This window comes from Periophthalmus magnuspinnatus, chromosome 20 (assembly GCF_009829125.3).
Source record: "Periophthalmus magnuspinnatus isolate fPerMag1 chromosome 20, fPerMag1.2.pri, whole genome shotgun sequence".
NCBI lineage: Eukaryota > Metazoa > Chordata > Actinopteri > Gobiiformes > Gobiidae > Periophthalmus > Periophthalmus magnuspinnatus.
The window spans coordinates 16,223,653-16,235,689 of NC_047145.1; the positions used below are offsets into that span (position 1 = coordinate 16,223,653).

Sequence of the window (12,037 nt, forward strand, 5' to 3'; positions counted from 1 at the left end):
GTTATCCCATGTAATTTTTTTATAAGAATATACAATATATAACTTTACCAATCAATTAGATACTTTATCACAGAAGCTATAAACCTTTATGAAGTATTCAGGTCTAATAATCAATCTAAAATAATAAACACTTTTTTTTTTCTCTCCCAACGCTGCAGCGGCAGTGCGCATGCGTTGGCGGGGTCAGGGTTGACAGAGTGGTGGACGAGTGCGGCGGCGGCGGCTCAAGCTAATCGCAACCCTCGTACCTAGCTACATGTGGAGGGTAAAACGGAACGCATCCCCAACCCTAACTTTGTTAAAATTCTTTATTTTTACTCCAAACAACTCCAAACACTCGTCCTGCAGAAAATAAGGGAGTGTCCCTGTTTACAATGAAAGGGTGAGTGTAAGCCTTCGAGTCACGAATAAGTAGCTTACAACAGGCAAAGTTTTTCATGTCTGTTTTTTATACGGGGAGGTGGGGAGGAGACAGCTAGCTAGGTACTCTGAGAATACCTTTATTTTCTCTTACACATTATAACGGATCTATCTAATCTAAAATTAACACTGTGACGTCTTAAGTGTTTTACTTGTCACGTTGTGTGTTCTTCACTCGTGTTTGTTGAAGCTAAGCTAACTGGCTAACTAGTACCATGGAGCTGAGTCAGTAACATTTAACGCACTGAATATGGTAACTCGAATACGATTGAGTTACACTGCTACAAATTTATCATGACTATTGTAGCTTTAAGAAGCACATGCTATGTAGTATTTATTATACAATATACATAAACATGTTCTGACTAAAACACAAACTGTATGCTGGAGCCTTATATATATCAAAGTGAGATTATAAAAAACTTATTTATTTACATTTTTTCAGGTGTCTGATGCATGCGAGTTTTCGTTGATGAAATATATATATATTTATTATTATTATTATTATTTTCTAATTAATCTTGGATAGTAAAGATGTTGGCACTGGCACAAAAAATTACACGTCACCAACAGCTGTTTTTTCACGTGCACTACTGTAACTATAAATAATACTCTTAGTCCTCATACACAAGACATAATGGTTTAAGCCTCAACGTTCTACTTATTCATACCCTGATGAAGGTGAAAAGAACATGCCTATCTAAAATCATCGCTAATTAAACATAAACTCTAGTGCAAATCAGTTTAATTTCTCTTGTATTATCAAAAAAAATATAAAAAGGGAAAGGCTTTGGGTTTTAAAAGCTTAATTACACAGTGGTTGTCAACTATTTAACCGATTTGCTCTTGTTCCAGTAGCCGGATCGAGCTGGGGGATGTAACACCCCATAACATTAAACAACTGAAACGACTCAATCAGGTCATCTTCCCTGTCAGCTACAACGATAAGTTTTACAAGGATGTACTGGAAGTTGGGGAGCTTGCAAAGCTTGGTAAGCATTATCACTGTTATAACTAAGGTCAAACATTTATTGCAAAATTGTTATCATTTGTCTGTTTTACTTGCAATGCCATGTAGCATACTTTAATGACATAGCAGTGGGAGCCGTTTGCTGCCGAGTGGACCATTCTCAAAATCAGAAGAGACTGTACATCATGACGCTTGGATGTCTAGCACCCTACCGAAGACTTGGAATTGGTAAGAACTGCCTCTCTGAGGAATTATGAGTATGATTAATTATTTTTATGTTGGGCCTTATGTCTTTCATTTGTGTTCCTGTAAAGGTACAAAAATGCTGAATCATGTGCTAAATATCTGTGAGAAGGATGGCACATTCGACAACATTTATCTGTGAGTATTTTCTTGATTTGAAACTGTGTTTTAAATTTGATACTAATAATTTACGGTTTCATCCACAGTCATGTTCAGATCAGCAATGAGTCAGCCATTGACTTTTACCAGAAGTTTGGCTTTGAGATCATTGAAACGAAGAAAAATTACTACAAAAGGATAGAGCCTGCAGATGCCCATGTGTTGCAGAAGAGTCTGCGTAGCCCATGCGCACCTCCCACAGGAGAGCTTCAGAAGGCAGAGTAGAGGCACAACTTTTGAAGAGCACAGATGTGCCTGCCTCCACAGGAACAGAACTGTGAGAAATTCCCCAGGGTTGACACATTAACACTTTCTTCAAAGGACGCTAAAAAGAGATAACAGATTTATTATACAAAATATCTGCATTTGTTTTGCAAAAGGTCCCCTACAATTTGCATATTTTTGCTCTTGTTCTTTATACATACAGTTGAAATTTGGAAGAAAAAATGTCAAAGTTCTTATTGCTTGTTTTGACCTGAGACCTAAGTTTTTAACTTGAGTGGAGGAGAGAGGTACAGTGCTTGCACATCATACAGTTGTGTTGTTTTAATGTGGCTATAGCATTGATGGGGACATATCCATACTCTTGAGCTGGAGAAGACTGCTGAAGCAACAGAAGTGTTTGAATTGCCATTGCTCAGACACAGTCCCTTTGGTTCAAGTTGGAACAGTCACAGCTCTGTCACCTGCCTCCTGGGATTCATGGAATATGAGCTGGACCAGGTTGGTGATATGTTGTGTTATCAAAGGTATAGGTGAACATCTGGCCTTGGCACTTAAATGTAAGAGTCTACACAGTTGTGTGGTGGTGGAACAGTTTAGTCAACATTTATAGTATTCTTAAACTCAATCTTTTAACTCCCAAACAGCAGTTTCTGTTATTTTAACTCTGCAGTGGCAATGGTTCAGAGGTTCTCCTGGGATTGCTGGGATAAATGGAATTGTTAGCAAAACTACAATTTTTCCTGAATGTTTTGACTTGTAATTCACATATTTAATTGTTGAATTACAATGTATGGGCTTGTTAAGATTTGATTGTGCAGTGGGCATTATATTGGGTTTTCTGTTTTGGTAAAACATATTGCCTTTGGCACAATATGTAGCCACTTTTACTGAGTTTGACACACAACTGAGAGCTCTACAGTGCCGAATTTTGTTAACTTTTGATTTGATCTCTGGAGTAGTGGGCTGCCCAGAGGAAACTCTGACCCTCTGCATGCAAGGAGAGATGTGTCCTCTCCACTGTAGTATAAGCATGATTTTTCTTTCTTTTGAAGAATTTTATCTTTTCTGAAGCTCTATATTGTAAAACTTTTTAACGTCTAAATAAAGGAATTACTATTTGCAGTAAATATTGCGGGATTCCGTCTTATGAATTTATCGATTGTTTTATACGTGTGGAGAAACTAGAACTACAAGAGGGCTAGCCAGTTGATAGCAGCAGATGAGTCTGCTGCACATCGTGAGAAAGCAGACTAGAAGTGCATATGTTCGGAACTTCATGATGATTGGCCCTGGCCTTGTGTTTCTGGATTGCTATTGGCTGACTACCTCAAAGCCCGCCCACTTACGCACCATGTTAGACGTACGCAGGTTGTTTGGAAGATGAGTTGAGAGCTGGTTTATCAGCTTGCCTGTAATTTGGAAGTCACAGTTGTGTACAGGCAACAACATGTATATCTTACAGGTTAGTAAAAGTGACATTCATTAGTGCTCCAACTATCAGAAAAAAATTATAATTTCGCGTTACTTTGCTGTAACATCTTTCCCGTTGCGCCAAGCTAAGCTAGCACGAAGCTAATCATAAAGAGGTTTGTAACGTTAAAGGATGTAATTGCTGTTGGTGCTTGGTCGTTAGTTGTACACTTTGATATAAATACAATTATGGCCCTTGACTGTGCTGCTGTCGATCAGTTTTTAACGAGTAGGGGCTTTATTTTGCCGGCCTAGTTTTTAACTAACGTTTTAGCTCTGGCTTGCAGGAGTTTAGAAAGGTGTGAGAGAAGTCTTCTTTGTTGATTTACTGAAAAGTTGCTTTTATGTATATCCAGGGTCTATCCTGTCTTTTGGTTTCAATTTTGTGAAAATGGTGATTGGTGTGTGATGCGAGAGGCAGCTCTTGGGACAGGATGCCAGAGATGACTGAAACTCAAACATCTGGGCGAAAACCTAAGTAAATAAATTATTTCACATGTGATCTTTTTCATAAAACAAAATGAATGAAGTAGCTGAAATTATAATAATGAAATCTGTTGTAGGAAGAAGAAAAACAAGGAATCTCACAATGCAGGTTAGTTTTGTATGCAAATGTTTTATTTTTGTTGTAGTGTTTTTGTATTTTTATTTCCCTTTTTTTCCAAGTTGAAAGACACAGAAAAGAGAAAATTAATGCTGGAATCAGCCGTATTGGAAATCTCCTGCCCTGTTCACAGGCTCTGAAACAGGTAAGAAAAATTGCATTACAATCAGTGCATACGTTTGGAATTATTATGGTTTATTGTGTGAAAAATATTGTGGTTTGTTTATAGAGTAAAATCATGATTTTGGACCAAGCTTTTCGATACATCACAGAGTTAAAAAAACAAAATGATACAATGCTTTTGGAAGGAGGAGATAAAACTCAAGGTATGTTTATAAGATAAAGGTAGTTCTGCTGCTGATATCAGCAATGCGGCTTCCTGAATTATTACATGTTTGTTTTTTGATCTATTTCTATGGGTTTTTTTTAGCGGGGGAAATACGTCGTCTAAGGCTTCAGTTGGAAGAGCTGAGAAAGGAGAGCGCCCACTACATTCAGCTACTCAAAGCCCATGACCTTTTGGAAGATCCCACTATTCATTGGAAGGGCAAACAGCGTTGTACCAAGATCGCCAATGTGACTTCTCAAATTCAAAAGGGTATAATTGTCTATTCCAATGGCAAGGACTTGGACTCAAAAGCACAACCAATCGAAACACTAGTTCTTCAACAACCATCTGAGGGCAGTGCTAGGTTAAGGGTCAATGGAGCTTTCGTTCAAGTAAATACCTCATCCCCAACACCATCACTGCTTTCCAGTTCAGCTGTTGCCACCCCCCGAGTAATAGAACAGTGTGTGGTTGAGACCCCAGCCGTAGCTCCAAGTCTCCCGCCCTCCGTGTCTTATATTACTCTTCAGATTCCTGCCGTCACCACAGCTTTGCCACAACAACCGCAACCTGCTACCCCTGTCCAGACACTGACTTTAGCACCCAATTCAGCATCCTCTCTTCCCAGTGAAAGTGCTGTAGTCCCAGTATCAAGTTTGACCTCATTTAACCATACCATAACGTCAGCCAGATCTACTACATCTTTGGTTTCTCTAGACCATGCCATCAGGACTTTAGCTTACACTGCTGTTCCTCACAGCCAGCCCCTCCTCAGGGCACAGGCAGCGGGCAGCACACAGACGACATGGACCACTTTACAGATGGCAGGGAACACAGTGCAGCCTGTGTGCCAGACTCTCCCTACTCCTGATGACAGCTCTGCCCCTCAGACTGTTCAGAGTGTGACGGTATGTCAACCAATTCAAGTACAACTGCAGCCCACTGCACCGGCTCAGCAAACACCCAGCCAGTCACAGCTACAACCAACCATTTTATCCCAGAGACAATCTGTAGCTCCTCAGAATCCTTGTGCTGTTGTCAGTCCATCGGCTGCTGTACCCCAGCCTCCTGTACCCCAGCCTCCTGTGATGACCCACTCTGCTGTGGTATCACAGCCTGCTGTCATTCAGCCGGCCTCGCTGCTCACACATCCTCCAGCAGCTCTCCTCTCTCAGTCTCCTCTAGGTCCCCAGCCCCAATCCGCTGTGTTGCCTCTTCTCCAGACTATGCAGGTGCTGCAAGTCAAAACAGCCAATGCAACAGCATCAGGCGTGACTGCGGCACAGAGCACAAACAACCCGAGTGTGGTAATCCTACAGCAGGCCAACTCTTGCCCGACTCAGTCAGTTGTGAGAGAGGAAATAACAAATCCAACTGCTTGTCAACATATAGTGATCATCCAAGCCCCCAATCCACCTGCCCCGACACCACAGAATCCTCCAGTCGGTGTGGTGCCTAGTGCACCACCTGTGCCTACTGTGTCTGCAAACATCCCTTCTACCAGTTCAACCTCTGTCACGTCACCACAGACTGTTGGAGGGAAGCAACTCGTGCATATTCTTCCCCGCCCTGTTCAGCCTCAACAAAGTAAATGCCAACCTGTCCCTCAGCCACCCACATCCTCATCGCCTGCTGTGACCCCGCAAACAATCACGGTTAATGGGCAAGTATTTGCTCTGGCGCCTGTAAAGACAACTGATAACTTGATTTCAAACAGTGGACAGACTACACTGCAGCTTATTCAGCCCACCACCACAGAGGAACCAACTACCAATGTGGCCCTCAACAGTCTAGGTGCTCTAACTAGTCTTAACCAGAGCATCTCTCAAGGCATCCCTTTAGCCATTTCAGGCCAGAACAACCTCTCAACATCAAATCCATCAATTATCCCACAGCAGCCTCCTGTTGCAACATCTGTTACTGAAAGTGGTGTAACTTCACCTGTTCAAGTTCCGTGTGTGAAATCAATTAAGCCGGCACTAGTAGTCAATCCCCCAAAGACCACAGGAAGAAAACTCCAAACATCTTTACCTGTGAAAAAAACATTTAAAAAATGTAAACCAGTCAAGAGTCATGAACAGAAACCAAAACAGCCTGCAGTTATTTTGGCCAAGTCGACACCTATCACAAGTGCAAGTCAAACTTTATCAAATGTAATAAAGAATTCAGCACCAGAAATCATTCAAAGTAGATCTCCTGTAGTAACAACAACCAACTGCAGTGATTCAGTCACTCCCTCTCTAAATGTGACTGTGACACAAAACACAGATACAATGAATGTGGCTAGGTCACTAGATGGAATTGCTGTATCTTGTCAATCAAATTTACAAATTATTACCACCACTAGCACAACAACTCAAATAAATAACTTGAATAAGCCTAGTACTAATGCTGTAACAACAGCAGTTACAGACATCTCTGCCACGGCGTCAGTTAGTTTATGTACAATTAATGCAGTAAAAACAAGTAGAGTGTCTGAAAACACCTCAACTGTGAACAAAGACTCTGTTTCTGAAGTTAAGCTGCAAAGAGAAGGTAGCATAATGCAAAACAAGATGACTGACCCAGCTGTTTCAGAACAAACAAAATCTTCATCTTGTGGCATTGAGTCACAACTCCGCATGAACTCCACAAATAACACATCAACTGTAACAGCGATATTAAAGAAGACTGCTCCTTCATTTTCAGTATGTCACCTTCAAGAATCTCTTATGCTCCAGCCTGCATCCTGCTCTACGTCAGGCTCCACAGCAACCTCAGCCTTGTCCACAGCTAACTCTCTGGTGTCACCATTTTCAAATACTCTAAATCCAACCCCTGTTACCAGTTCAGGGGTAAAAATGGTGGCTGATATTGGCACACCTATACAGACAATAAATATGAACACGTGTCAGCTGACTGAAGGTAAACCAGCCCTGGGTGGGCAAGGTGACTCCCAAGAGGAGAGACACCGCAAAACAGAGAGGATACATCCTGTCACAGGAACCTCTGACATTGCCTCAAAAAAAGACTTCACGCATAATCAACAGATTTATACAAACTTGGATGATCAAACATCGGAGTCATCTCTGTCTTTGAGCAGACAGACTGATTCTCCCATGTCTTCAGTGACCGGAGGCCGTGGATTTTCAGTTGCATCGATGCTTCCACAGGGTCACAGTATGAGTGTGGCTTCTGGCTCCTTCAGCTCATTTGTATTGACATCAGAACAGGCAGAGATGCTGGCTTTGGCTATGCTGGAGCAAGATAGCCCTGACAGGAGGACAGGGGTTTGTACAGGGAGCAAAACTGACATGTCAAGCTCAGGTACAGGTGCATGGGAACCCACTAAAACAACCTCCGTATCAACTAAAGAATGTGCGCCAGCTGGACGGCAGGAAAAATATCATAAAACATTGGAAACATTAAAAACAGCTATACCTCCACCGGTCAGAGGACAAGATGGTGAGAACACACTGAGTGCAAGTAGACATCCCCAAAACGTGTCATATTCTCAGACTGTCTCACAACCACAAAACGCATCACAGAGTAACACAGTGGCCAGCCTCAGTGTGAACAACCTGATTCGAACAAGCAGCAGTCAGCAGACATACCCAGGGTCTCCCAATCTGACAGGACAGCAAACATCTGTGTCCTCTCCTGTTTGCACTACAGCACACATTTCCCAGCAATCAAATAATGCCCTTTCTCCCTGTTCAGCCCAGCACACAGAGTACACTCCTCTGAAGACAGCTCTACTGAGATCTCAAACTGGACTTAACATGGCAGAGCGAGTTAAAATCATCCCCAAGAGGCAGGCTCCTGAGGAAGTCATAATGAATTCTGGAAAGAGAGCAAAATCTTGTGCGTCATTGGGCAATGCAGTTAACCAGATGGAGGTTAAGGGGCCGGACCACAGCCAGTTAATGGGTGGTCAACTGGCTCCAATATCCTCGGCTATTATGACCAGGATTAATAATGAGAGTGGAGGGCCCTTATTCACAAACACATTCGTAAGCCCAGTAGCTAGACCGTCAGAGTCACACTGTCCTGCTCCAGGCCCTCCTGAGCAGAACCAACCAGGGGTACTTCATTTACAACACAACACATCACAAACTGGTCCAAACCTAGGAGGAAACCACTATTTAAAGCAGCAGCAAGACCAACAAAGACAACACCTTTATCATTTACAGCAGCATCTGACCCAGCCTGACCCGGTACAGCGCCACTCACTGCACCAGAGGGCGCTACAGCAACAAGAGCAGCAGCATCATGCTCAGAAGAAGAGGGCCCTTGTCAGGGGAAGCCAGACCTCTTCACCAGTTACCATGCAGCAGAAGCAACAAGCTCCACAACATCAACAGTCACAGCACCCATCCTCCCAGCAGCACCCATCCTCTCAGCAGCATCCATCAGCCCAACAGCAGCATCCATCCTCACAGCAGCATCCATCCTCACAGCAGCACCCATCGGCCCAGCAGCAGCACCCATCCTCCCAACAGCAGCACCCATCCTCCCAACAGCAGCACCCATCCTCCCAACAGCAGCACCCATCCTCCCAACAGCAGCACCCATCCTCCCAACAGCAGCACCCACCTCAACATCCACAGCAGCATCCTCAGCAACAGGCCCAGAACCAGCAGCACCCACCGCAACTGCAGAACTCCCACTCTAGACACCAACAGCACCTCCAACAGCAGCTTCATCAGCAGCACTTCAGGCACCAGGACAAGAGCTGCGATGCCCCAGGGTCCCGAGCCCACCACAACACCCACCTGGCCCAACAAGAACACCACAAGGTGAGTTGTGCTGTTCTGAGTTTAGTTTGTTTAATGTTTCTACCATGTAGTTTATAGTTTTTAAAGGAACCATATGTAAGATTTTAATTTACAGTTTCAACATGACCTAACTGCATCCTTTCCTATATGAGGTAGACAAATTATAGTGCTAACTCATAAGCATAAATTAAGATTAGAATGGTTAATTACAAAAACACTGGACATGATGGCTAAGTTGTTAATTTGGTATTTTTCCTCTAAATGATTATCCAATCAGAAAGCAGAATGAGCCTCAGCAGTCTCAATTTGGTTTCAATGCTGAAATCTAGTTTCTTTAAACCTAAAAGAGCCCTCTGATCTGAATCCTCACTACCTAAACTCCCACACCTGCAGCCAATCACTAATCAGTGCTAGTCTAGCCTCTACAGCTCAATGACCAAATTCTGGAGGTTCTGTGCTTTCACATGAGGCATGACCTTTCCATATACTGAGAATGAGGAAAAACTTGAATGTGTCATCTGTATGCACTGACAACACAGGTTCAGTTGTGATTGTAGTCCAAATGATTTATTGGCATTTATAAATTAACTGTGATTCCTCTTGTCCCCTTTACCTTGGTCAGGACCATAATGCTATGCAAAGGATGATGAATTCTAGAAACATCGAGCAAACCCTCATCGCTCCACCAAGTAACCCTGTGTCCCACTCCTCTGATTTGGCTTGTGCCCCATCCTCACGACAAGAGCGGCACAGAGTCTCAAACTACTCTGCAGAGGCGCTCATAGGGAAAAGCTCCAGCAGTGACCAGCGCATGTCTCTGCACCTGCAGCCTGTTCGAGGAGCTCCGCAGGAACAGTCAGACCTCCGAGGCTATATGGACTCCTCTAGGACAAAAGCCAACGTCACACACAACCCACAGAGCCGCATTCCTGTAGAGCACCCCGGGCCAGCCGACGGGCCAAGGGTGTCCGAGTGTTTGTCGTTCAAAGCCATGGGCACACCACATCAGCTGGGTCGTGGGAATGAGATTACTGTGAAGTCTGGGCCACCTGTGCAGAGAGTCCCTCAGGGACAGCAGTCTGGTGGATTTAGGATTGGAGCAGGACCTCCAGCAGATGGCCGTAACCGAGGTGCTTACAATGGAGCTGCTGCCTCACAAGGGCAGGTTGGTCCGGTGCAGGACGGGTGTCATCAGAGCTTCATGCAGAGTCTGCTCTCTCCTCACCTTCCTGAGCAGAGCAGCCATAATCAGGTAGCTCAGTGCTGCCCCCCTGTGTCCATGGAATACTGTGTGCCCAGGAGCACTTCAGCAGAATTGCAGGCAAAGGCATCCAGCCCCAGTGTCCCACAAAATCAGAAGGCTCCTGGGATGCGCCTGGGAGAGGGCAACAAGGGCCACATTTCTCTGGTCGGCAGTAACATACACAGTGGTGTTCGGACAGGTCTGCCCCATCCTCCCACCCCTAATAGCAGCTCTGAGCCGGGACGGTCTTCTGCTCCCTCCAGAACTCCCACTGCAGTGGTAAGCCAGCATTCTCGCCACATCACACGGGACGCACAGCCCTCTAAGCTCCGAACAGGAGACAGGGCCCGCTCAGGTACTCTCAGAACCACCAACCCATTTGAGTCTGAGGGACCCCTCTCTCTGCCCTCTGGGGGCGGGGTGCTCCTCAGTCGACCACAGTCTGGGCCAGAGGCACGCCGCAGCACTATTGTCCGCTTCATGCCAGACTCATCTCAGGTCCCTACTGACAACAACTTAGTTCCTGACCAACACCTTACACAGAACTTTGGCTTTCCTTTTATTCCAGAAGGAGGGATGAATCCTCCCCCTCCAATCAATGCAAACGCCTCTTTTATTCCCCCTGTGAGTCAGCCCAATGCCTCACGTACACCTTCTCTTTTACCAGTGGAGGCTCAAAATACTTTACCATCATTCTACCCGTCCTACTCTCCAGCAGCCCACCCGAGTCTGCCCAGTGATGTCACTCTCCAATATTTCCCAAATCAAATGTTTACCAGCCCGAGCACTGACAAGAATAGTGCACCTCCTCTGAACAACCGTTTCGGTTCTATCCTCTCTCCTCCTCGCCCCGTAGGCTTTGCTCAGGCCAGTTTCCCTCTTCTTCCTGAAATGCCTCCTATGCCTCCAATCGCCAATTCCTCTGGAATCACTCCTCACATCTCCAACTTTAGCCTAACTTCATTGTTCCCGGAGATTGCTACAGGCATGCCTCCTGATGGCTCGGCCATGCCCATGTCTCCCCTGCTCTCCTTGCCCAACAGTTCGGCAGACTCTGGTAAGCAGCCCAATCGTCCCGCCCACAACATCAGCCACATCCTGGGCCATGATGGCAGCTCAGCTGTGTGAGGCATCTCTCAATTAATGAGTTATTAATTTAAAACTGAATTATTTGATTTTTATAAAACTGTAAGATGTGATCATTTAAAGTTGCTTTTTTTGAAGATCTACTTATCAAAATCTCCAGGTTTATTTTTCTTTAAATAGGTTGTAGGAAAGGCTTCAGTGGTAGTCATTTGGGCAATGTTTTCTTCAAAACAAAATTGACAAACTTTTTTTTTTGCAGTAGATTACAAAAACATTTATAGGTAACCATGTCTAATTTACTAATTTATCCAACCTTACTGTATAGAATCATCTTTTTGTCAGCACTCTTTTGTAAATACAAATGTTTCATATGAACATTGCTAGATAATGTATGTATTTGTAAATACAAATTGATTAAAGTTTATAATGAGTAATTTCATTTGTTTTTCAATGTTTCATTTTTTCCTCCTGTAGGTGTCACTGAAATTCAGCTACACTTTATTTTGCTTTATGTAAACTTAAGCCCAATCAC

The 12,037-nt window shown here is 44.0% G+C and overlaps 2 protein-coding genes across 3 annotated transcripts; both read left to right on the forward strand.

Annotated features, from left to right (window-relative positions):
• The first annotated feature begins 159 nt into the window (after window positions 1–159).
• naa50 (N-alpha-acetyltransferase 50, NatE catalytic subunit) lies at window positions 160–3,144 on the forward strand. 2 transcript variants are annotated; one of them, XM_033985534.2, is made up of 5 exons: window positions 160–382; window positions 1,276–1,412; window positions 1,499–1,618; window positions 1,705–1,771; window positions 1,840–3,144. In XM_033985534.2, the coding sequence occupies exons 1-5, from the start codon at window positions 375–377 to the stop codon at window positions 2,015–2,017; spliced, it is 510 nt and encodes a 169-aa protein (XP_033841425.1). In that variant the 5' UTR covers window positions 160–374; the 3' UTR covers window positions 2,018–3,144. The 2 variants fall into 2 exon arrangements, with proteins under 2 accessions (XP_033841425.1, XP_033841426.1); XM_033985535.2 differs by having other exon boundaries at window positions 174–382; window positions 1,279–1,412.
• Window positions 3,145–3,370: 226 nt separating this feature from the next.
• LOC117388071 (basic helix-loop-helix domain-containing protein USF3) lies at window positions 3,371–11,943 on the forward strand. Its single transcript, XM_033985528.2, has 7 exons — window positions 3,371–3,479; window positions 3,844–3,965; window positions 4,051–4,082; window positions 4,154–4,236; window positions 4,321–4,417; window positions 4,522–9,197; window positions 9,799–11,943. Exons 2-7 carry the CDS (start codon window positions 3,922–3,924, stop codon window positions 11,545–11,547), a joined length of 6,681 nt encoding a protein of 2,226 aa, XP_033841419.1. The 5' UTR covers window positions 3,371–3,479; window positions 3,844–3,921; the 3' UTR covers window positions 11,548–11,943.
• Window positions 11,944–12,037: the final 94 nt, after the last annotated feature.